General features: G+C 41.8%; 1 protein-coding gene across 1 annotated transcript in view; it reads left to right on the top strand.

Moving 5' to 3' along the window:
* Positions 1 to 20,689, top strand: part of NDUFB8 (NADH:ubiquinone oxidoreductase subunit B8) — an 88,990-nt gene that overhangs the window by 24,893 nt on the left and 43,408 nt on the right. Inside the window, exon 3 of the mRNA XM_044056483.1 lies at positions 7,660 to 7,759. Coding sequence (XP_043912418.1) covers positions 7,660 to 7,759 — 100 coding nt within the window. The remainder of the gene's footprint in view (positions 1 to 7,659; positions 7,760 to 20,689) is intronic.

Raw genomic sequence — 20,689 nt, 5'->3', positions numbered from 1 at the left:
CTTGTCCGTAATGGATCTCCCACTCGGCACCTCTGCTCAGGTGAGTTTGGCTCCCACATCTGTCTCAGAGCCACCCTCCTCAGTGCCAAGGAGATCTCCCAGCCTCTCAAGGCCGGAGTCTCTCTCAGCCCAGGACCACGGTGCCTTCGAAGTGTGCTCTCAAATGAGTCTGCGCTTACCTTCAGCTCCTGTCTCTCTCTCCGGGATCAGTGTCCACCTCTTCATCACCCACAGAGTACAGAGCCAGTGCCCCAGGAAGCCTTAATGGGTGGATCCTCCTCTTCCGATACCTCCGCGGAACATCCCCCCCCCCCCGAGGAGGTCCCTCGGAAGAGACAGTGTAAGAGGAAGCACATAGACTTCCCTGAGTCTGTCACTTCTGATACCAACTTACAGGATTCAGAAGGGTCCCCAAGATCACCCTCTGAGGATGTCTCTTTTTTAGACCTCCTGGAGATCCTTAAACAGAGGGGGTGGCTGGAAGTCCCTTTCCCCTTCTGAAGATGAGTCTGTGTACCTGGAGGCATTTGGCTCTCGCCCCTCCGCCTCTTGGGTGTCTCCGCCTTTCTACCCTCTCCTGGGTTTGGTGAGACTCTCCGGACTCAGTGAACCCCGTTCTGCCGAGGCCTAATAAGTTCATTACAGCCCAGGAAGATAGGCAGTATTTAACTAAAGGGGTTCCTGTAGATGCAATGGTGGTAGCAGCCGCAAAAAGAGTTAGCTGAACCTTCTGTATCTGTTCATTCACTGAACAAGGATTCTCATACGATGGACAGATGCGGGAAGCGTATGTTCTCCTCAGCGGCCTGTGCGGTCGCTGAATTTGTTGCATTTCATGCGACTTCAGGGGGATTTCCTAAAAGAACTAGAATACCCTGCAAGGTGATACAGCCCAGGACTTATCTGATAAGGTTAACTCCCAGCTTGCAACCTTAACCTCCATATCTAACTTCTCCATTCCATGCGACTCATATCTTATGCAGCCGATGGAGCGAGCAGGGCAGCAGGCACAGGACTAGCTCTTCATAGACATTCCTGGATGCGCCTTTGTGAGTTTGCAGAACCCTTCTGTTCTTCCTTTATTGACACTCCCTTTGATGGCTCGTCATTGTTCGGGCCTAAAGTAAAAGAAACTCTCACCAGTAGCTAACAAGATGGTACAACTCTATCTGCCGTTAGAGTCCATTTTTCTGCCCCTACCAGACCTTATACTAAAGGTCAAAAGGGTGGAAAAATGTGATGTAAATCCAGAGGAGCCTTATCTGACACTCGTGGTGATCCTTCCCTCAGGGGCAGAAGGGGAAACAATGGAAGACACCATCCACGTGGCAGAGGGGGTCTGCAAAACCAGGGTGACAGAGGTACTTTTCTCTGGTAGGCCCTTCCAGCGCTCCTGAAAGGAGGCCTGCCTGTCCAACTCCTGGAGGCAGTGGGGGGGGGGATATCGCTGTACCCAGAAGCCTGGTTGAATTTGACTTAAGACAAATGGCTACACTCCATTATATCCAGAGGATACAACATCCCCTTCCAATGTACACCTCGGCCACCAAAGTCTATCCCAGACATTCCACCCGGTCAAAGGGATCAAGCAACATTAGAAATACAAAAGTTTCTAGAAAGAGTCCGCCAAGAAGTTCCCGCAGACCAACTAGGATCCGGAATTTACTCAAGGTTCTTTTAAGTTCCAAAAAAGGCAGGGGACTGGAGACTGATATTGGATCTCGGCAGACTAAACAAGTCAGTGAAAAAGTCAAAGTTCCAGATGGTAACACTGCAGTCTATGCTCCCGTTTCTGGGAAAAGAGAATTGGATGTGCTCGTTAGATCTTCAGGATGCATACTACCACATAAAGGTGGACAGGCACTCAAAGATTTCTACGCTTCCAGCTGGGAGCCAGTTATTACCAGTTCAGAGCTCTGCCACTTGGACTCATCACAGCCTCCAGGGTGTTTACCAAAAGTATGGCAGTAGTCTCGGCTCATCTGAGACGCCAAGGATTCCAAGTGTTTCCATACTTAGACGACTGGCTCCTAACTGCCACCAACAAGCAACTACTGATCAAAGCAAGAGACTACACCATCCATCTCTTCTCAAAACTAGGCATTACTATAAATTCAAAAATTGTTGCCATCACAGCATATTACATACATTGGTGCAGATTTAAGTACAAACGACATGTTGGCAAGGCTACCTCAGGAAAGGATACAGATGTTATGCAGTCAAGTGATTTTTTTACTCAACAGAACAGAGTACAGGCAAGATTTGTGCTGAAAGTCCTAGGCTGTATGGCAGCGACAATAACACTACTTCCCATGGCACGACTTCACATGAGAATACTGCAATGGCTATTCTTCGCCCAGTGGTCCATGCAGGAGTTACCCATGTCTCACGAAATTTTCATAACTCACTCTTACAAGAAGGACCAACTTTAGTGGGTTCAGTCCACTCGGGTAACAGTGGGCAGACCGTTTGTACTTCCTTAACCTATCGCTACAGTAACCACGGACGCATCCCAGATAGGGTGGGGGGGCATTACCTGGGACAGACAGTCCAAAGAGTTTGGAAAGATCACGAGTACCATTTGCACATCAGTGTCCTAGAGATGAGGGCCGTGCTTCTGGCATTGTAAGCACTTCAGGACTGTCTTCCCACAGGGACTATTGCAATTCAGACCGACTATATGTCGGTGGTATGGCACATCAACAAACAGGGGGAACCAGATCCAGCCCTCTGTCAAGAGGCCCACAGAGTATGGCAATGGGCGATATCTTCTCAACGCTTTCTGACAGCAGTGCATATCCCAGGGAAATCCAGTGTTATAGCAGACAGGCTAAGCAGAGCGATTCTCATGCCCTATGAGTGGTCCCTCAATCAGGAAGTTGCGAATCAAGTTTTTTGCAAATGGGGTCAGCCTTGCTGCGACCTCTTTGCCACTCCCTTCAGTTCCAAATGCAGTAACTACTTTGCCCTAACCCCCCCCCCCGGGAGATTCACAAGAGGGATGCATTGGTTCACGATTGGCCCCTGGGTCTTCTTTATGCCTTCCCCCCAGTTTCCCTTGATTCCAAAGGTCATACAGAAAGCAAAGTTGTTGAGTCCCAAGCTAATTCTCATTGCGCATACTGGCCTCGTCAGATTTGGTTCCCCTTCCTTTGGCCCTACCTTCAGGAGGACCCATGGATCCTGGACCCAGTGCCAGATCTTCTAACGCATCCGTCAGGAATGCTGCATCCTGCACTCCACACCCTCAAGCTGACAGCTTAGCTGCTCCACTTCTGCTCTTAGCCAGGCTTCCGGAATTCTCACTTTCAGTTTATCACATTCTAGTCTCTCCATACAAGCAGACGACTAGGAATCTCTATGCAAGCAATTGGAAGAGGTTCTCTTGTTGGGGCTGACAAAAGACATATAGATCCTTTTACAGCATCTATACCTCTAATCTTGGAATTTCTAACAGAAGTCTGTAATCGGGGGGCAGCGGCAGCCACTGTCCGAGTTCAATTAGCTGCTATTTCTAATTATCATGTGGGAGAATCGGGATCTAGTCTAATGTCTCATAGAGTATGCAAAGCCTTCCTAAAGGGTACCTTTCTGTTAATACCAGATTGAGGTCCCAAGGAGGTCTTATCAGCTTTGATTCTGCCCCCTTTCGAATCAGCGTCATCTTGTTCATTAAAATTTTATCTTGGAAAACACTCTTCCTTACAGCAATCACTTCAGCCAGGGGAGTAATAGAGTTGCAAGCCTTGTCTATCCGTCCGCCTTATTTGATCTTCCATAAAGATAGTTTCCCTCAGAACAAATCCTTCCTTCTTACCGAAAGTTTGTTCTCAAGCCAATTTAAACCAGAGTATAGAATTACCAGTGTTTTTTTTCCAAACTATGGCAACAAGGCAGAGTATAATCTCCATCAACTGGATGTGCATAGACAGCTGTGTTTTTACTTGCACAGGACAAAACAGTGTAGAAAGTCAGAGCAATTGTTTGTCTCCTATTCAGAAAATAAAAAAAGGTTTGGCAGTATCAAACGTTACTTTGTCCAAATGGCTTACTGAAACCATCACTTATGTCTATGATTCCCACAATAAGGAACCACCAGGGAAAATCAAAGGGCATTCAACTAGAGTGGTATCTACCTCCATTGCCTTTCATTCCAGACTTCCACTAGACTCGATTTGTGCTTCTGCTAAATGGATTAACCCTCATACTTTTATTGCTCATTACAAAGTAGATGTGGCATCCTTTGGTTCCACTGTCCTGAGGAGTTTATTCCCTTGAGCCACCCAAGAAGAATGTGCTGGGGACTCTGTCCCAAACAGCAAGACTGAAGGCGAGATGGGACAACATAACATAAAGAAGTTATGTACTAACCATAACGTTCCATGTTTGTTGTCCAGTATCTCCCATTCAGTCTTGCGTCCCTCCCAGCCATCCCAGTCTTGGAGTATCTAGAGCAATATTTTCTCAGAAATTGGCAGTTAAGGTCTTGCCTTTTCTTGTTAATCTTTTTGACAATATGTTTTTTCAGCTATTATCCTTTTGGATATTGCACATATCATAGGAACCTTCTTTCCCAAACGAGATGGGGAATAGCTGCTAAGCACCATGGGATAGGACTCTGCCTCGAGCCAGTAGCAGCTCTCGAGCTTTAGTATAGGCCGTATCAGAGCCGAGGTTTCAGCTCCAAACCCCAACAGCAAGACTGAAGGCAAGATACTGGACAACAAACATGGAACATTATGGTGAGTACATAACCTGCTTTTTCATGTTTTATTGTTGATCCTACATCAATTCCCAAATATTTACACTTTCCATCTTGCTCATGTTCTTTTGTATCACATTCCTTGATGTTTTCTTGGTGCTGCAGCTTTTCCTACTTTAAAGGTTGCTTTTGCACATTTATCAAGACCAAATGACATTCTTATATCATCTGAAAAAGTTTTGACCACTTGCAGTTGTCCTTTGCATAGTTCATCAGATGAGAAACTGAGTGTTAAATTGTCTACAGAAAAAGATACGTCTTTACACTGGTTTCTGGGAGACAAACTGTATCCATGACCCAATCTGTTAAGCAGACAGCTTAATGGGTTAAGGGTAAGACAAAAGAGCAGTGGTAACAGTGTCACCCTGGAATATCCCCTTTGAATTTTTCATCTCTGGGATAATAATTTGTCCTTTATCATGTCTTAACTGCAAAGTGCTTTGCCACTGTTTCATGGTTGCTGTAATGTAATCGGTCAGTGTAGGGTGTATCTTATGCATTTTTATGTACTGTTTTTTCCATGAATGTGGGATACTGTCAGATGCTTTTTTGTAGTCTATCCATGCCATACTTGGATTCTTCCCCTTTTTACAGTTCTGCATTATGACTTTAACAGCAAATGATCCTTTGTTCCATAGGACTTTCTTTTATCCTTTTATTCTTACTCATGGCTAAATCTTCCATGTAAAGATGTTAATACTTTTTAACAGAAGTTAGGTACTGCATCTGGGCCTGGGGTTTTCCATTTAGGAGCTTTTCTTAACTTTGTTTCAGTCTCTCTGGTCATGACTTCATCCCATTTCATATCCTGTGCATTTGAACTTCTTATTCTTTCTTTTACGACTGGAGTGCCTTCTGTGTGGAGTCTGCATGTCCTCCCCGGGGTAGAGTGGCCTCCAAAAGACATGTGTGAATGGGTGTGCCTTCGTTGAAGGTTGGGTGTCGGGCTGGCAACTCGGCACCATAAAAATCTACTGCCAATCATTAGCGGACCGGAGTTCCACTTTGGTGACCCTAACCGGGAAAAGCTGAAAAGACAGACATTCTTTCTTTTACTACTTTTAGCCATTTAACATCTTTATGTTCCACAGGATCTTCATAGGCATTTCTCTAAAATGTATCTATTTCTTCTTCCTTTTTTTTTTTTTTTTGGTGGTGTTTTAAATTCTTTTTGCCTTGTTTCCCAATTCTCTATAAAACCTTTTTTTGGGTCATCAAATTGTTTATTTTGTACTTTTCCTTTATATTTATCTGCATATCTTTTAAGTTTTTTCTGCCTGTGCTGATATTTTTAGTTTATTTGTGAATAGTGCACAATAGATCCTTTTCTGTGCAGCTGCTGCTATGATACTAAAGATTCGTTTCCTTTTCTACTCCATCATTGTGCAAAGTAGACACCTAATCTACTGTTTTCCCCTTTGATCTATTTTGCCATTCTCTCTGCATAATAATTAAACAGAAATTACCTTACCAGCCTTCTATGGGTCTACTCTGTTGACATTTCCCAGTATATTCCTTGGTCTTCAGTTTGGCAGATCCATAGTGTAACCTTTTTGCTTCACAAAAGCTTAAGAATTGTAGCAGGTACAGCTAGATGTTACCCTTCGGTTTTTACTACCCTGCAGAGGTCTACTGTAGTGAACTCTGTATGTTTGACAGCCATTAGGAATGATGATGGCGTTTTTTAACCTGTTTTAATTTTTTTGTGACAGACGTCATTCCCACAGCCTGTTTCCACCTCATTTTGTGATTTACTATAAGCCCTTTCACTCACAGCTATTATAGTCTATTGGTGAATTCTGCAAGGGGTATGCCAGGGATAACCCCCCACCCTATTGTACAACAGCCTGCAGTGGCTTCATGATAGTAGTCTTATTTCTTTGCATGCTTCTTAATGTTTGTCCCCCACCAGTCCACCAACCCCCAACAACCCTAAGAAATACAGTAAGCCCTTTAGTCTCAACTTACCTTTCAAACTCTACTACTTGTGTCTGGTAAGACCTTACCCCCCCCCCTCCCACCTCGCCAGCCCTTTGGCTCCCAAGGCCATTCTTGAATTCAGAGCACTGGTAGCATGGACAAGGTTCCCTGATTGTGATAACTAGGATTCTTCTGACCAGGGACCACAAATGTTAACTCTACCCATAAGTGAGAGACTTCCTTTCCAAGTTTATTTAGGTGCCTGCAGATGGAGTAACAATGCCTTCATCAGAAAAAAAAATCCCTGCTGTACAGCTACTGAGCTTTGCATTTCCTGTTGCTTTTTTGGATTCTTATATTTTGTTTTGCTTACCTCTTGGCCTCTATTTTTGAATTGTTTTTTATTCGGTTACGTATGTTGTCTGCTAGTCCATTGCTCTTCTGAATTTGACATACCTATTTTTTGTTCCACTTTTTCTTCTACCTGTAAGTTAATCACTGAATGAGGGCATGTTTTTTTTCATAGTCTGGTAATGTGTGCGATTAATGCTGCACCCTATTTGTTTTTTCAGAATAATCTTTGGAAATTTTTTTTCATTGACTTCAAAACTGTAATAATTTTTGTATTTAGTAAAACCGTTTATTCTGTGCAACATGGCTTCTGTAGATTGCAAAAAATGCATCTTTGATTTCTATAAGTCATAGATCAGTATCTTTAAAACTATTTTGTCCTACAAACCAGATTTATGCTGCTGTGTTTCATGAAAATTGACAGGAAGTCTTTAAAATTGTAGTCGAGTTTTAAAAAGCTGGCTAATTTGCATGTCATGCAAAGTGAATATAAATCATTGAAATCCAAGTATTGCTTGCTGATTAGCAGCTTATACAGTTGACATACACTGTTACTATAAGTAATGAGCCTTTTAATTTCATCTCAACAGTCATTGTCTGTTTTATTTATTTATTTTGTTTAATAGGTATGGAGATTATCCAAAACTGCCAGACCGGTCCCAACAAGAGCGTGATCCCTGGTACTCCTGGGACCACCCTGACTTGAGGCGAAACTGGGGAGAGACGGTAAGTGGAGGGGGGCTTTATGTACCATGAGGCATGGTAACTTTTTGATATCCTCCGAAAACAGGCCTATTTCATATGAATGAAAAGGCTTTGATTGTGCTCAGTACAGACATTTTGTGTTATGAGAATGTTCATGTTCACAGAAGTTAAATGCATTTGTCTTTAAAGCTAGACCAAAATGATTCCTGCCTACACTTGCCACATTTCTGAATTCTGTAATAACCAGTGTGATGAATACTTTTTTGGAATCCTTGCTAACCCCATGGGACTGTTTTGATACAATGTTCAAGTGTGTTAATTTGCCTTTTACCTAGCTGTTAAAAGACGCAGTCCAAAGACCAGGTAGTGGGCCTTAGAATTTTGTTCTGTTTGAAATATTCAATAATTCAGTGCACATTACAAGCAAGTGATAATAGAGGAACAGTGTAGTACTGCTGGTTATGGGTCAGACATGCAAAAATAGCCAATAGTTGAAGCCCACTGTGCATTCAACCTAGTCACTAATTTGATATTTATATTGTGGCTTGTAAAATGGAGAGAGTGTTATTTGGGACCAAAGCCATGTTTGCTATGCCTCTGTAGCCATACCAGCAGGGACCCAATAATTGTTTGATAACCATTCTGTAATCAGCAAAAATGCCAGATTAAAATGAGGTGAACCCAGGACATCGGTTACCTATTAGAAATCTAAGGGCATTGCCTTTTGGGTTTCCTTTTGAACTTATCGAGCCTCTAGCTCAATTGTGCTGTCTTAGCCATGCAAGTGAACAAGTAAGATAGATACTGAAGATGTTTGGGATGTATAAATGCAGAACAAAATTGGGAGAAAAACTGAGGTAAAACACTTGCTGTAGTTCCTCCAGGGAAATTCTTCGAAATTTCAGTTTATGTAGTTGTAAGAATTAATAAGACTGTAGTATACAGTAATTAACTGGAAACAACTGAAATGAGACTGAAACGAAAGTCTTTATCTGTTAATTACCCAAAATTGTGCTGAACAGGTGCCATTCTCTCCTTTATGGTCCAAGTCTTGTGTGCATTTCAGAATTAATTCTCCAAACACTGTAGTTCATTTAATAAGGCTTTATTAGATGTTCACAATATCTGAATACTGTCTTCATTAATAGTGCCGATGAGCAATAACAGTTTGTAAAAATGCTGGTTAGTAGTAACAATGCTGCTAAATATATTCAGAGTTACTGCACATCATATTCCGATAGTCCTGAACAACATAAACCGAAATAGTCTTCATTTGACCTGTCTTCTGTACTTAGGCTCGAGTGTCTGTATTGTAGCTTAATTTTCTCTGTAATGTCAGGTCGAACGAACTAACTCACTGACTGACTTCCCTAACTGTATCTGAAGTATGTTTTAATAATACCAAACCATGTAATGTTTTACACACCTTCTTAGCCTTGGCTCTCAGGCTTTGTCTTGTCTTTTAGGGGCTTAGCTGTCCCATTATCTACCATTTCCTTGATTCTTCCCTTAAGAAAGAGAGCTGAAAAAGAACAGTCTGTAGCCTTCCCTTGGGAACTGTTATTTGGCATGCTTGACCAGCAAGGTTATTCTTTCCTTCTGCTTAACTGTCTTTTAAATGAAACCTATTTTACCTTTTTAGTCTGTCTAATGCCTAATAACGCTAACAGTAGTAACTAGTAAACCATGGCACAACTGGCAGTAACTGCTGTAGCAGTGTAAGGGGAGCTAGATTTTCCATAGATTTTCCAGTGGGTCTGAAGCATTTTACTTAATGCACAGTACTTGCTTGTTTTGCCCTTTTGTTAAAGAAAGTCATGACTACTCAGAGTTAAAAAACGTAGCCAACTTTCTAATCAGGGTGGAAATAGTGTAAGGAGCTTTAGTAAGGAAAAGGGGAAGATTGTCATCCACTAAAATTTTGGAAAACATTTTCAAACGTGCCTTAAAAGAAACTTTGCACTTTTGAAATTGATTATTTTGGGTCTTGGGCAGCTTCTTGTGTGGAGCTATTTTATTTGCTTGAAATCCTGAATCTCTCTCTGTTCTTAGACTCATGAAAAATGGACATGTTTTTAAATCTCTTTGCAGATTAGAAATGAAATATACAAAATGTGTTCAAGTAAGGTTGTTTTTTTCTCCTCCATATTCTCGTGTCATCAAAAAAGACTTTAGACATGGCTTAGTTGTGTTTACTTGAAATGATAAATACTGTGATATCAACAGCGAAAGGCAGGTGTAGCTAACTTATCAGTCAGGGATGATGTTCTTCGTGTTTCACTGTTGCAGTCATTACATTTGGGTAATCTGCTGGCAGGATGCCCTCAGTCTGCCTGATTAACAAAGTCTTGGGTCCTGCGTCGGTTGCTGTCCCTTCTTCCATGACGTCAGGTTGTCAGGGGTATAAAAAATGCAGTCGATGCCATTACATCAGTCTTTCTTGCCGCGCGGTGCCCGAAGCAGAAGCAGTTCGCAAGTGCCGGTCGGCCGACTCCTGAAATTTTCGTTTTCAAGTTTCAGAACCAATGTCTTCAACTAAAAGCTAAGTACCCCGTTGGGGAAACTTTTTTTTGCTCCTTACCAATGTCAGTAAAAGTTAATATTTGTAGTACTCGTGGGAAGCAAATACCTCATAAAGATTTTCATTTGTACTGTATTCCTTGCTTAGGCCCTGACCAGGACGTACCTTGCTGTCGGTTTTGTGCTTTATTTAATCAGCGCACTATCCGTCGTCTGTACCTTTTTGCTTCTAAATATTTTGGTTCTCTGTTTAATTATCCAGAAATGACATCTGTTAGCCATTCGACTACCGGAATACCGAAAAATCGCAAAGAAAAAGACAGAGACAGGCCGTTGAGGTCCAAAACCGCCGCCGACGCTTCTCCTAAGCCAGTCGCCAGTTCGCAGGTACTCAGTGAGGCGCTTTTGCAGCCCCTGATACCCGCTACTTCTGATTCGCAGGCCTCTACTGAGACCCATTTGGAGTCCGGTATGCCATGAGATGCTTCACCTATGGAACCCGCAGATGTCTCTACCTTGGATGGGTCTGGAGCCGCTGTGCAGGCACTGGCTTCTGAGGGTGTATTCAGGCCTACAGATTTGTATATTAAACCGACACCACCGTCAATATTAAGGCCAAAATCTTGAACTATGTCTAAAAAACTGACGTCCAGGCCACATGTGCAGGCCCCTATGTCTAAAAAACAAATGATCAAAATGGCTGAAGATTTAATTACTCTAATCAGGGGTAGTCGAACACCCCCCACCTTCTAAGAGGCCTAGGGCTGAACTTGACTATGAATCTTCTGAACAGGATTCTGTTTCTTCTGACTTCTAATGAACAGGATTTGTCCATACCTACTTATGAGGACTCTGATGCAGAGGATTCCATTCCTTCTGCTTCTCCCCCTGAGGATTTTTCTTTTGGGGAAACATTACATACCTTAAGGGAGCATTTCCACTGGGAAAGTCAGGATTTTTCTGAATCCAAAAAGAGGCTTAAGGATTTCCTTCTTCTTCCTCAGCATAGGCCTTTGGCTATACCTCCTGTACTAGACATTGTTGATGATGTGTTTTCAGAATCCAGTATGGCCCCTGATTCCCTGCCTCCGGCCCCTTGTAAGCCAGACAGATACTACAGGGTTCCTGACTCCCACAAATTCCTTTTCAAAAATCCTGTTGCGGACCTTGAAACTATTTCTCAGGGGCCCAAGGGCATTAAGGCTTCTACTGCTAAAAATCCTACCCCTTCTGATAGAGACTCCAGGGCGCTGGATAGATGGGGTAAAAAGGTTTATACTTCTGCAACTTTGGCAATCAGGGCTTTAAACTGTCAATTCCATATGCTAAAATATCAACATCATATCATGGGACTGCTTAAACAGAAAATTATGTTGATTTCTTACTGTGTGGAAAATAAGGATTTACAGGGTTTATTGCTTTCAGCTGAACAAGTTGGAAAACATACTTTGCAATGTGGTTTTGATTCTTTGGAGGCCTCTTGCAGGGCTGCTGTTACTGGGTCTGTGCCTAGAAGGCATGCTTGGCTTAAGGTGCAATCTCTGCTTGATCATGCTAAAGCAAAATTGTTGGATGCTCCTTTGCAGCAGGACTGACTGTTTGGCAATAAGGCTGAAGAAGTTCTAAAAAAGATGGAAGATGACGGTAAATCTATGCAAACTGTGAAATATTTCTTACAAGTACAACCTCCAAGATTTAGTAGGCACTGGTCTACTAAGAACTGGTCCTTTCCAGTTCCTTCCAGAGCCACTCAAGCCAAACCCAGACATTCCAAAAGCACCAGGTTTCAGTCCCAAGGAACTTTCAGAATAAAGTGGGCAGAGGCTCAGAAACAAGTACTTTCCTCCTAAACATGGGGGCAATTCAACTAGTACCAGAAGAGGAAAAGGGACAAGGTTTCTATTCCAGACTTTTCCTGGTACCCAGAAAAGACAAATCATGGCGTCCAGTTCTGGACCTGTCTACTCTAAACACATTTCTGGACATTCCAAAATTCAAGATGCTGACTCTTCACCAATTACTTCCTATGCTAGGCAAAGATGCCTGGTTGGCAACTCTAGATTTAAGAGGCGTACCTGCTTATCCCAGTCAGGTAATCTTGCAGAAGATACCTCCGCTTCAAAGCAGGCTACTTGCATTATCAGTTCTCTGCACTGCCCTTTGGCTTATCTACTGCGCCCAGGGTATTTACAAAGTGCCTGGCTCCAGTAATTGCATTTTGCAGGCAAAGAAATATTCAAATATATCCATACCTGGACGATTGTCTAATTCAGGCAGAAAACAAGGCCATTCTTCTAAAACATCTGGCGTTTGTAAAAAGGGTTCTAACTTGTCTAGGGTACACCATAAACAAAAAGAAATTGCAACTGATACCCTCTCAAAAAATTACATTTCTGGGTGCAAGCTTGAATACAACTGCCCAGATGGCTTTCCTTATGCCAGAAAAGCAAATTCATTTGGTGACTTACTTCAAACAGGTGGCTACAAAAACCCTGCTATCTGCAAGACAAATACTGCAAGCCTTGGGGTTCATGGCCTCCTGCATTCTTCTAATTCCATATGCAAGACTGCATATGAGGAAACTTCAGTGGTACTTAAAAGGTTTATGGAGTTAACATTGTCACAGCCTGAAAACAGATTCCTATCATACCTTGCCTGCAACTAGAGTTCCTATGGTGGGCAGAGTCCTGCCACCAAAACAAGGGACTGCCATTCACACCACCCCCTGCTGCCCAAACCCTAACTACAGACTCATCAGACTATGCATGGGGGGCTCATCTGGCAGGGAAGTGCATTCAGGGCAAATGGAGCCCAAATCAAATGCACCTTCATATCAATCAAAAAGAAATGCTAGCTGTACAGAATGCACTGACAGCCTTCAAGGACTACCTTCATCCAAAACAACTAATGGTAAAGACGGACAACACCACGGTTATGTGGTACATAAACAAGCAGGGGGGTACACATTCCTATCCTCTCTGCAGACTAGCCATGGCATTGTGGAACACGGCCTTGAGCTGTCGAGTACAACTACAAGCTCAATTTCTGCCAGGAAAGCTGAATATTTTGCCAGACGAACTAAGCATAAATCTCATGGACCCACACGAATGTTGCTGCTCTTAAATCATGATTTTCATCATGTTGACACGCAAGTGGGGTAGCCCAGACATAGATCTTTTTGCCTCACCCCACATGCAAATGGGGGAGCCCAGACATGGATCTTTTTGCCTCACCCCAGAACTATCAGTTGGACAAATTTTGCACAAGAACTCCTCACAAAAAAGCCTGGAAAGTGGATGCTCTGTCCTTCAGCTGGGAAAACCTATCAGTCTTTGCCTTTCCCCCTCTGCCTCTGCTCTCCAAAGTTCTACTAAAAGTCAAACAGGACAAACCAAAAATGATTTTGATTGCTCCAGTCTGGCCTCGCCAGCACTAGTACCCACTCCTACACAGTCTGTCACAAATTTCTCCATGGCATCTGCCTCAGACACCTTCCTTACTGTCTCAGCAGAACAACCAAATTCTGCACCCTCAGCTCCAAACATTGAATCTTGCAGCTTGGCTAATCACTTAAATTCCCCCTTAGCATCCCTCAGCAAATCTGTGATGGATGTCATTTTGGAAGTGAGAAGACCTAGTACTAGAAAATCTTATACTGACAAATGGAAAAGATTCTGTTCCTGGAATCAATCTCAAGGGATGAGCACAGCAGTTGCCCAATTTACCTCAGATTTTGCAATACTTAACTGAGATGCTTCACAATGGTCTGTCTTTTTTTTCCATAAAAATCCATGCCTCAGCCATTTCAGCTCATTACAACACCTAACTCTCATCCTCTGCTAAAGCAGTATCTCAGAGGGGCCAAAAACTTGAGGCCACCCATAAGAGCTCCAACCCCTGACTGGGACCTTAACTTTGTACTGGAGAAGCTCACTCTACCTCCTTTCGAGCCAGCTGCTACTGCAGACTTAAAATTTATTTCCTGGAAAACAGCCTTCCTTTTAGCAATCGCTTAGGCTAGAAGGATTTCTGAATTACAGGCCCTTATGGCAGTGGAGCCTTTCACCATCATTCATGCGGACAAGGTGTCACTCAGGGCCAACATATCCTTCATGCCCAAGGTGGTATCCAGTGTGGCTCTTAATCAGTCCATTCATTTGCCAACTTTCTTTCCCAATCCACAGAATAAGGGGGAGCGGATTCTGCATTCATGGGATGTACACAGACAACTTAGATTTTACTTGGACAGGACTAAATCAAGAAGAAAATCTGAACTGCTGGTAGCATTTGCTGCAGTGGCAGAGGGAAAGGCTATTTCAAAGCAAACCATTTCCAAATGGATAAGACATTGTATTCATTTCTGCTATAAGCACCATGGAAAACCTATCCCCCAGGGGATCAGATCCCATTCCACCAGGGCTGCATCTACTTCTACAGCCTTTTTCAGAGGTGTTCCTACCAGGGATATTCTAGAAGCTGCTACCTGAAGCTCCGTTCGTACTTTCACCAAGCATCATCACTTACCAATTTTCTCTAAATCCAGAGATGGCTTTGCCACTGCTGTTTTGCAGGGCCTTATAGTTTTTTTTTTACCTTTTTTAAGGTAGGATCAGATTAATGGAAACCAATCTTGAACTCCACAGGTATGGTGAATGTGTGGCTCCTCAACAGACTCTAGTATTAAAAAAGTGCTTATGCGGGAATCAAGGTATATGCCGTAACAAAATCATAGTTTAAAATCTTATCCTGTTTTTTTACACATACTTGATCAAGCTTTAGCTTGAACAGTTTTTATACTTGGCTTGGTCCACTGAGAAAGGAGGTAGTAAGTTAGTCTTTTAGAAGTTGTGGTATAGGATAAAAATGTGTTTAATAAGGTTATACATAGCCATCATTCAGCATTCCAAATTACATTTTTGCACTTTCTTATTGCACCTCCTCCTTGTCACCTCAAACCTTCCTTGATAAACTTCGAACCTTTCCCATAAGAGAAAATATTTTTCTATTAAGTTACCTATTTTTATCTATTGCGTAGGAATACTATGCATTAGCAGTTTTCACATGCGATTATTAACTAGTCTTAATGCATATTAATTTCAAACAGGTGGTAAAAATGCTGATGAGTGGTAGAAACATATCGGATATCATCCTGACAAACATCTCTAATAGCTGTACTGAGCTGAATGTCATCTCACCCCTTTTTTATCATTGACAGTGCTGTGATATTTCTGTTGCATACCAAACCTAATAAAAATGTTGACATCTTTAAATGTTTTTGAATGGCAGCAATGGTGACCCAATCTCCTTGTGTCATTTAATTAGGATTGTGTATTGTGTCCCTGTCACAACTTGTTCGAGGGACACTGTGGGACTAAACGGTTATAATGGAACATTCTGTAGTAAACCAGATGTGGTGGAGTTAAAAAAATAACTTGTTAAAGCAAGAGAAGCATACAAAACCTTCCTTTGCCCAACCTGATGCAAGAAGGCTAAGCTCAGTAGTAGTCAAAGAAGAACTCATTAAAACACCCGAAGTGAAAAATGTTCCAAAGTAAAGCTTACTCTCAGGAGAGATGACAGTAGTAAGGTCTACAAAACCACATGTGTAAATAGATGTGGAAGAAAAAAATGTATGCTTGCAAAAACTGATAGACAACACACTAGTCTACAGGTTTTGCAGCAAGTTTGTAACAACAAAGAGGAAACCCATTCACACATTCTGCATGCACAAGATTCCATAAATTACTGCAAAATGGTAACTTCAGCCCTCAGTAAGGTCAAGTACTAATTCATGGGACCAGCTGTGGTAGCAGGAGCTAATTTATGCACTTAAAAATGTGTAGTATACCCATTTATTCACATTTTAAACGCAGCATGAAAAATCTGACTGTCACTTGTGTGGAAACAGGTTATTGCAGCTTTAGTCCTCGAAGAAAGGTTCCTTCCTAAACCTCAGTAACAGAATAGTCCGTCTCAAACTTGTTGTACACAGTGATAGGGGAGGATCATTGCGGAAATTGAGTCATACACGCACAATCTTCGCAATGACTTAACCCAGTACATTTTTAACAGTAGATCTTGTATGCTTAACTTTGTAAATTTCTTTGAGTGCATGACCACTACTCTGGATGAAGGTTTGTCTGTCCATTCAGCTTACTTTGTTCCAGCTGAAGCATTCACTACTAGACCCAATGATTGAATTGTTCATAAGCTCTAGGATCAGAAGGTAAATTAAGGCATAACTTGTACCCACAATTTGGTACCCCACCTTGGGTATCTTCACCATCTTTGTCACTAGTGAAGTACTTTAAAACTCTGTTCTGAGGTCACATCTTTCTTGGCATCTTTTTTTCTTGCACCAAAACTGACTGTGTTGTCTGGCTCACCAAATATCCATGTAACTTCATTAATGGGAGCATTGCCCTAACCTCTGCTGATACTGCCTTCCTTCAAAAGGCTTGTTACATTAAACACTATGCAGTAGAAATGACAGTGCCTGCAGTATCAATAAACACAGTATTCTGATTTTGTCAAAACTTCCCTCATTAGATTTTATATGGTACAGATGGGCAACAGCTAAAACTTGAACAGTTGTGAACGATCTTGAAGACCTTAATTATAACCTTTCATTTTACTACCTGTATAGCAGATATATGTCAATGAATCAACAGCACTTTTGAGTAGTGAACTATTGAAAAAAGAGAGTGAAACAAGTTTTGCTAAAACACAGAAGCAATTTGTTTTTGGGGGGGGGGGTCCCCCTACACTCCCCTAAGTGTACCTGCTTGGCGATCACACAGCAGTGGAGGAAAAAAAAAAAAGAAAACAGTTTTTGTTCAGATGTATATAACTTTACGAAAGTGCTGTCAGTCCAAATGACAGGAACCTATGTGTAACCAAAACATTTGGCGTTGACATCTGAACCTTTAATTCAAGAGTGTATGTTGTGCAAGTCACCATGTATACATGTTTTATCAAACTAGAGTACTGCTTCCTGTTCTGTAACCTATGCACATGTCATCTTGTGCATTGGGAGAAGATGCAAAGATTCCTCACAAGGAGACTTAAATCTTATCTGTGAAATAAGTAGGACATGCTGGAGTGACAGGTATGTATCCCAGAGACTACCTCTTCTCTGGAGCAGGCTCCCCATCCACATGAAGCAGAGTTCCTCTGTAACCCAATTCAAGTGCAACTCGGACATTTAGATGCAGAACACAAAATTCATCACTGGTTTGGCACCTATGTCTCTAATGGACACAGGCAGCCTGTAAAGGGTTCATCTCCCAGGATGCTGCTTGTAAATGTTTCACCTTCCAAGCTCCTGTTTGCACTTATCAAAGATCCCAGAACTTATCAGAGATTTGGGATGCATGGTTAGGCTTAAAAAGGCCCTTGTGGTCGCTAGCCTAGTAAATAGCTATGAGCCTATGAATTCCTACTGGTGTCCTGAACACAAGAATGTGGTACGAGTAAAAAAAAAAAAAAAAAAAAAGCAATATAAACTGTACTATAAAATGTGACAACTTCATATATCAAACTGACACTCCCCCTCTGTTAAACCTACTCCATCATGTTCCTTCAGAAAGGAACTGGATGTCTACTTGGATCATGAATTCCAACATGGGATCCAGAGCATCAAGCTTCTTGATAACCAGTAGATTCTGAGATTATGCACCATGCCAATGAGCCTGGAATAAAAGTTGCTAAGGAAACTGCCTTTTGAAGGAAAGCCTCGGGAGCAGGGTCTGGTTGGAAATGATTTTTTAAAAACTGAAAACACAAGGGAGCTTGAATCTTTTTAGTTTCTGTGCACTGCTGGGAAAAGCTGGAAGAGTGTCTTGATAATGGGAGTTATTATGCAGTTCATTAAAAGACTGAAGGAGAGCTGGTACAACTGAAGGCTTAAGCAGTTCCCACAACATTAAGATACATCATTTTATTTGGTTTGGGTAATGTTGTACAGCTTATGAGTTACTACGATCACTAGAATAATTTTCAGCAGATGAAGATTCTGGAGAAATAATAAAATGCCTCCTCAAAATCATTGTTATAATGTTGAAGGAAACTGACCTAGTTCAAGGAAGGAACATCCTGATGCAGGTCCACTGCCCCCATAAATGCAAGAATAGATGGAAATATTTTTCTTCTGTGAAGCAATATTGGTAACCTCAGAAGGGAGTCTATATAAGGAAGGCAATAACCACTTGTCCCAGAGAGTTGACCAAAGACTGAGAGTGGGAAAATAATTTAATATTGCCTGAAGAATTGTCCCTGTTCATTGGTGCAGGTCTAGGTGAATTTAGAGTGCAGTCATTTTCAAGTAGTTCAGATATCATACCCCTATGGATTGAATCCATTCTAGCATTCTTGCCTATGTGACATAATGTAGGTGGGACAAAATGGGCAGAGATGATTACTGACTGCTAGCATTATTACAATAGAACAGATATCTAGGCCTGACATATACAGTTTGAAAGAGGAAAAAAATATTTATTTGGAGCTTTCCTGTTTGTCTCTGTTGGACATCAGGGTATAACCTGAGACTTTTTCCATCAGACTGCAGTTTGTTTTCAGCCTTCATTTGCTTTTTTATTTCTAAAGCGATATAACTGTTCACACTTCCCTACTTTTTTTTTAAATGTTAGATTCATTCATACTTAATCTTTATATTACAATCAGTAACATCATTCAGTTTTCTTTCTTTTGGAAAGAAAAACACTAAATCTGAATGAGGAATCGGTCACACATTTGTTAGAAAGGACAGCACAGAATTACTAAAGTCAAACTTCTCCTTTATGGTGTTTGGCTATGGCATTATTGTATCTACCGAGGTTGCTGCTGCCGCTCTCTTTGAGAGTGTAGAATAGTTATGCAATCCCTTCAGAGTCAAAAGCTGGTAGATGCTGAACTGAGTTCCCAAAACAATTTCTTTTAGACTGGATGTCTTCACTACAATAAGAAGGTACTCACTGCTGTAAAAAGGAGCTAGAGTACCAGTAAGAGTGAAAGGGAAGGTCTACAAGAGGGTAGTGAGACCAGCTACGTTATATGGGTTGGAGACAGTGGCATTGACAAAAAGGAGTCAGAGCTTGACGTGACAGAGTTGAAGATGTTAAGATTTGCACTGGGTGTGACGAGGATGGACAGGATTAGGAATAAGTATATTAGAGGGTCAGCCCAGGTTGGAAGGTTTCGAGACAAAGCCAGAGAGGCAAGATTACGTTGGTTTGGACATGTGCTGAGGAGGGATGCAGAGTATATTGGGAAAAAGATGCTTAGGATGAAGCTGCCACAGGTAACAGGAAAAGAGGAAGGCCTAAGATGAGGTTTATGGATGTGGTGAGAGAGGACATGCAGGTGGTTGGTGTGACAGAGCAAGATGCAGAGGACAGGAAGAAATGGAAACAGTTTATCTGCTGTGGCGACCCCTAACGGGAGCAGCCGAAAGAAGTAGTAGTTGCCATCTATGAGAGCGCCTGGGACCATAGTACAGGGTTTAGGAGAAGCTGGAGAGGAATACTCAAACATGTCCATACCTCTCAACTGTCCATATTTTTGCATAATAATTTTGGTCTGTTCCTCATAAAATTTGTGGTGGTCTAGAAAATCAGTCAAGATTGAAGTTACTAAATAATGATATACACTTGAGTTTCACACTTCATTTTCTTCAGGAAAATGCATGTTGACACAAATCCTGTTTTAGAATCGTTAAGTTTATAAGAGCAATTTTTAACATTTGTCTCCATCTTGGGGGCTTTGTCCAAATTTTTTGTGCTAAGAAATTGAAAGGTATGGGTATGTCCCTGTGCTCAAAGACTGTGTGGTCAGCAGTTTGAAGAGGCACTGGGAGATGGATTCTGCTTTTATGGACCATTGTGATACTATTCGATTCTAAAAGTTCCACAAAAAAACTAGCTGAGATAAAACTAGATTGTGTGGAAAAGCCCCTGTCTGTTCATGAAAATAAGGCATGCAGTAAAATTCTTGGGTTAAATGGTATAACAAGCTGTAGAAGACTGGGACTGCTCGGGCTGTGGGCTGTTTAAAAAAAAAAAATGGTTTAAACAACTGCTAGCCATGGAGTCCTATGCCTTTGAGATGAGTGCTGCCCTTGTTGGCGGAGTTGGGCAAGGAATGGGATTGTTGGGGAAATGCAGGTATTTATAGACTGCTGTTATTCAGCAGTCATGAGGAAGACTAGAGCAGCATTTCTGGGACGTTTTAAAGTGTACACTACTAAGGGCATCTACTTTAAGCTGCTGTATCAGCAGTGATGATTATTTATTGCAGAAGTAGTCTTTTGCATATCCATTTGAAACCCCACAGGCATTAAAGATGCCACAGTAGAGCCAGGTATTCGGAGAGCAATGTGGAGAATTAGCACAGCCAATGAGAGATGCGCAGGATGAGCAGCAAATGCTATTACTA

Source organism: Protopterus annectens, chromosome 14.part0, assembly GCF_019279795.1.
Source record: "Protopterus annectens isolate FY-2018-M chromosome 14.part0, PAN1.0, whole genome shotgun sequence".
NCBI classification, from domain to species: Eukaryota; Metazoa; Chordata; order Ceratodontiformes; family Protopteridae; genus Protopterus; species Protopterus annectens.
The sequence above is the reverse complement of the archived record's forward strand: the minus strand, read 5'-3'. Positions and strand labels throughout refer to the sequence as shown.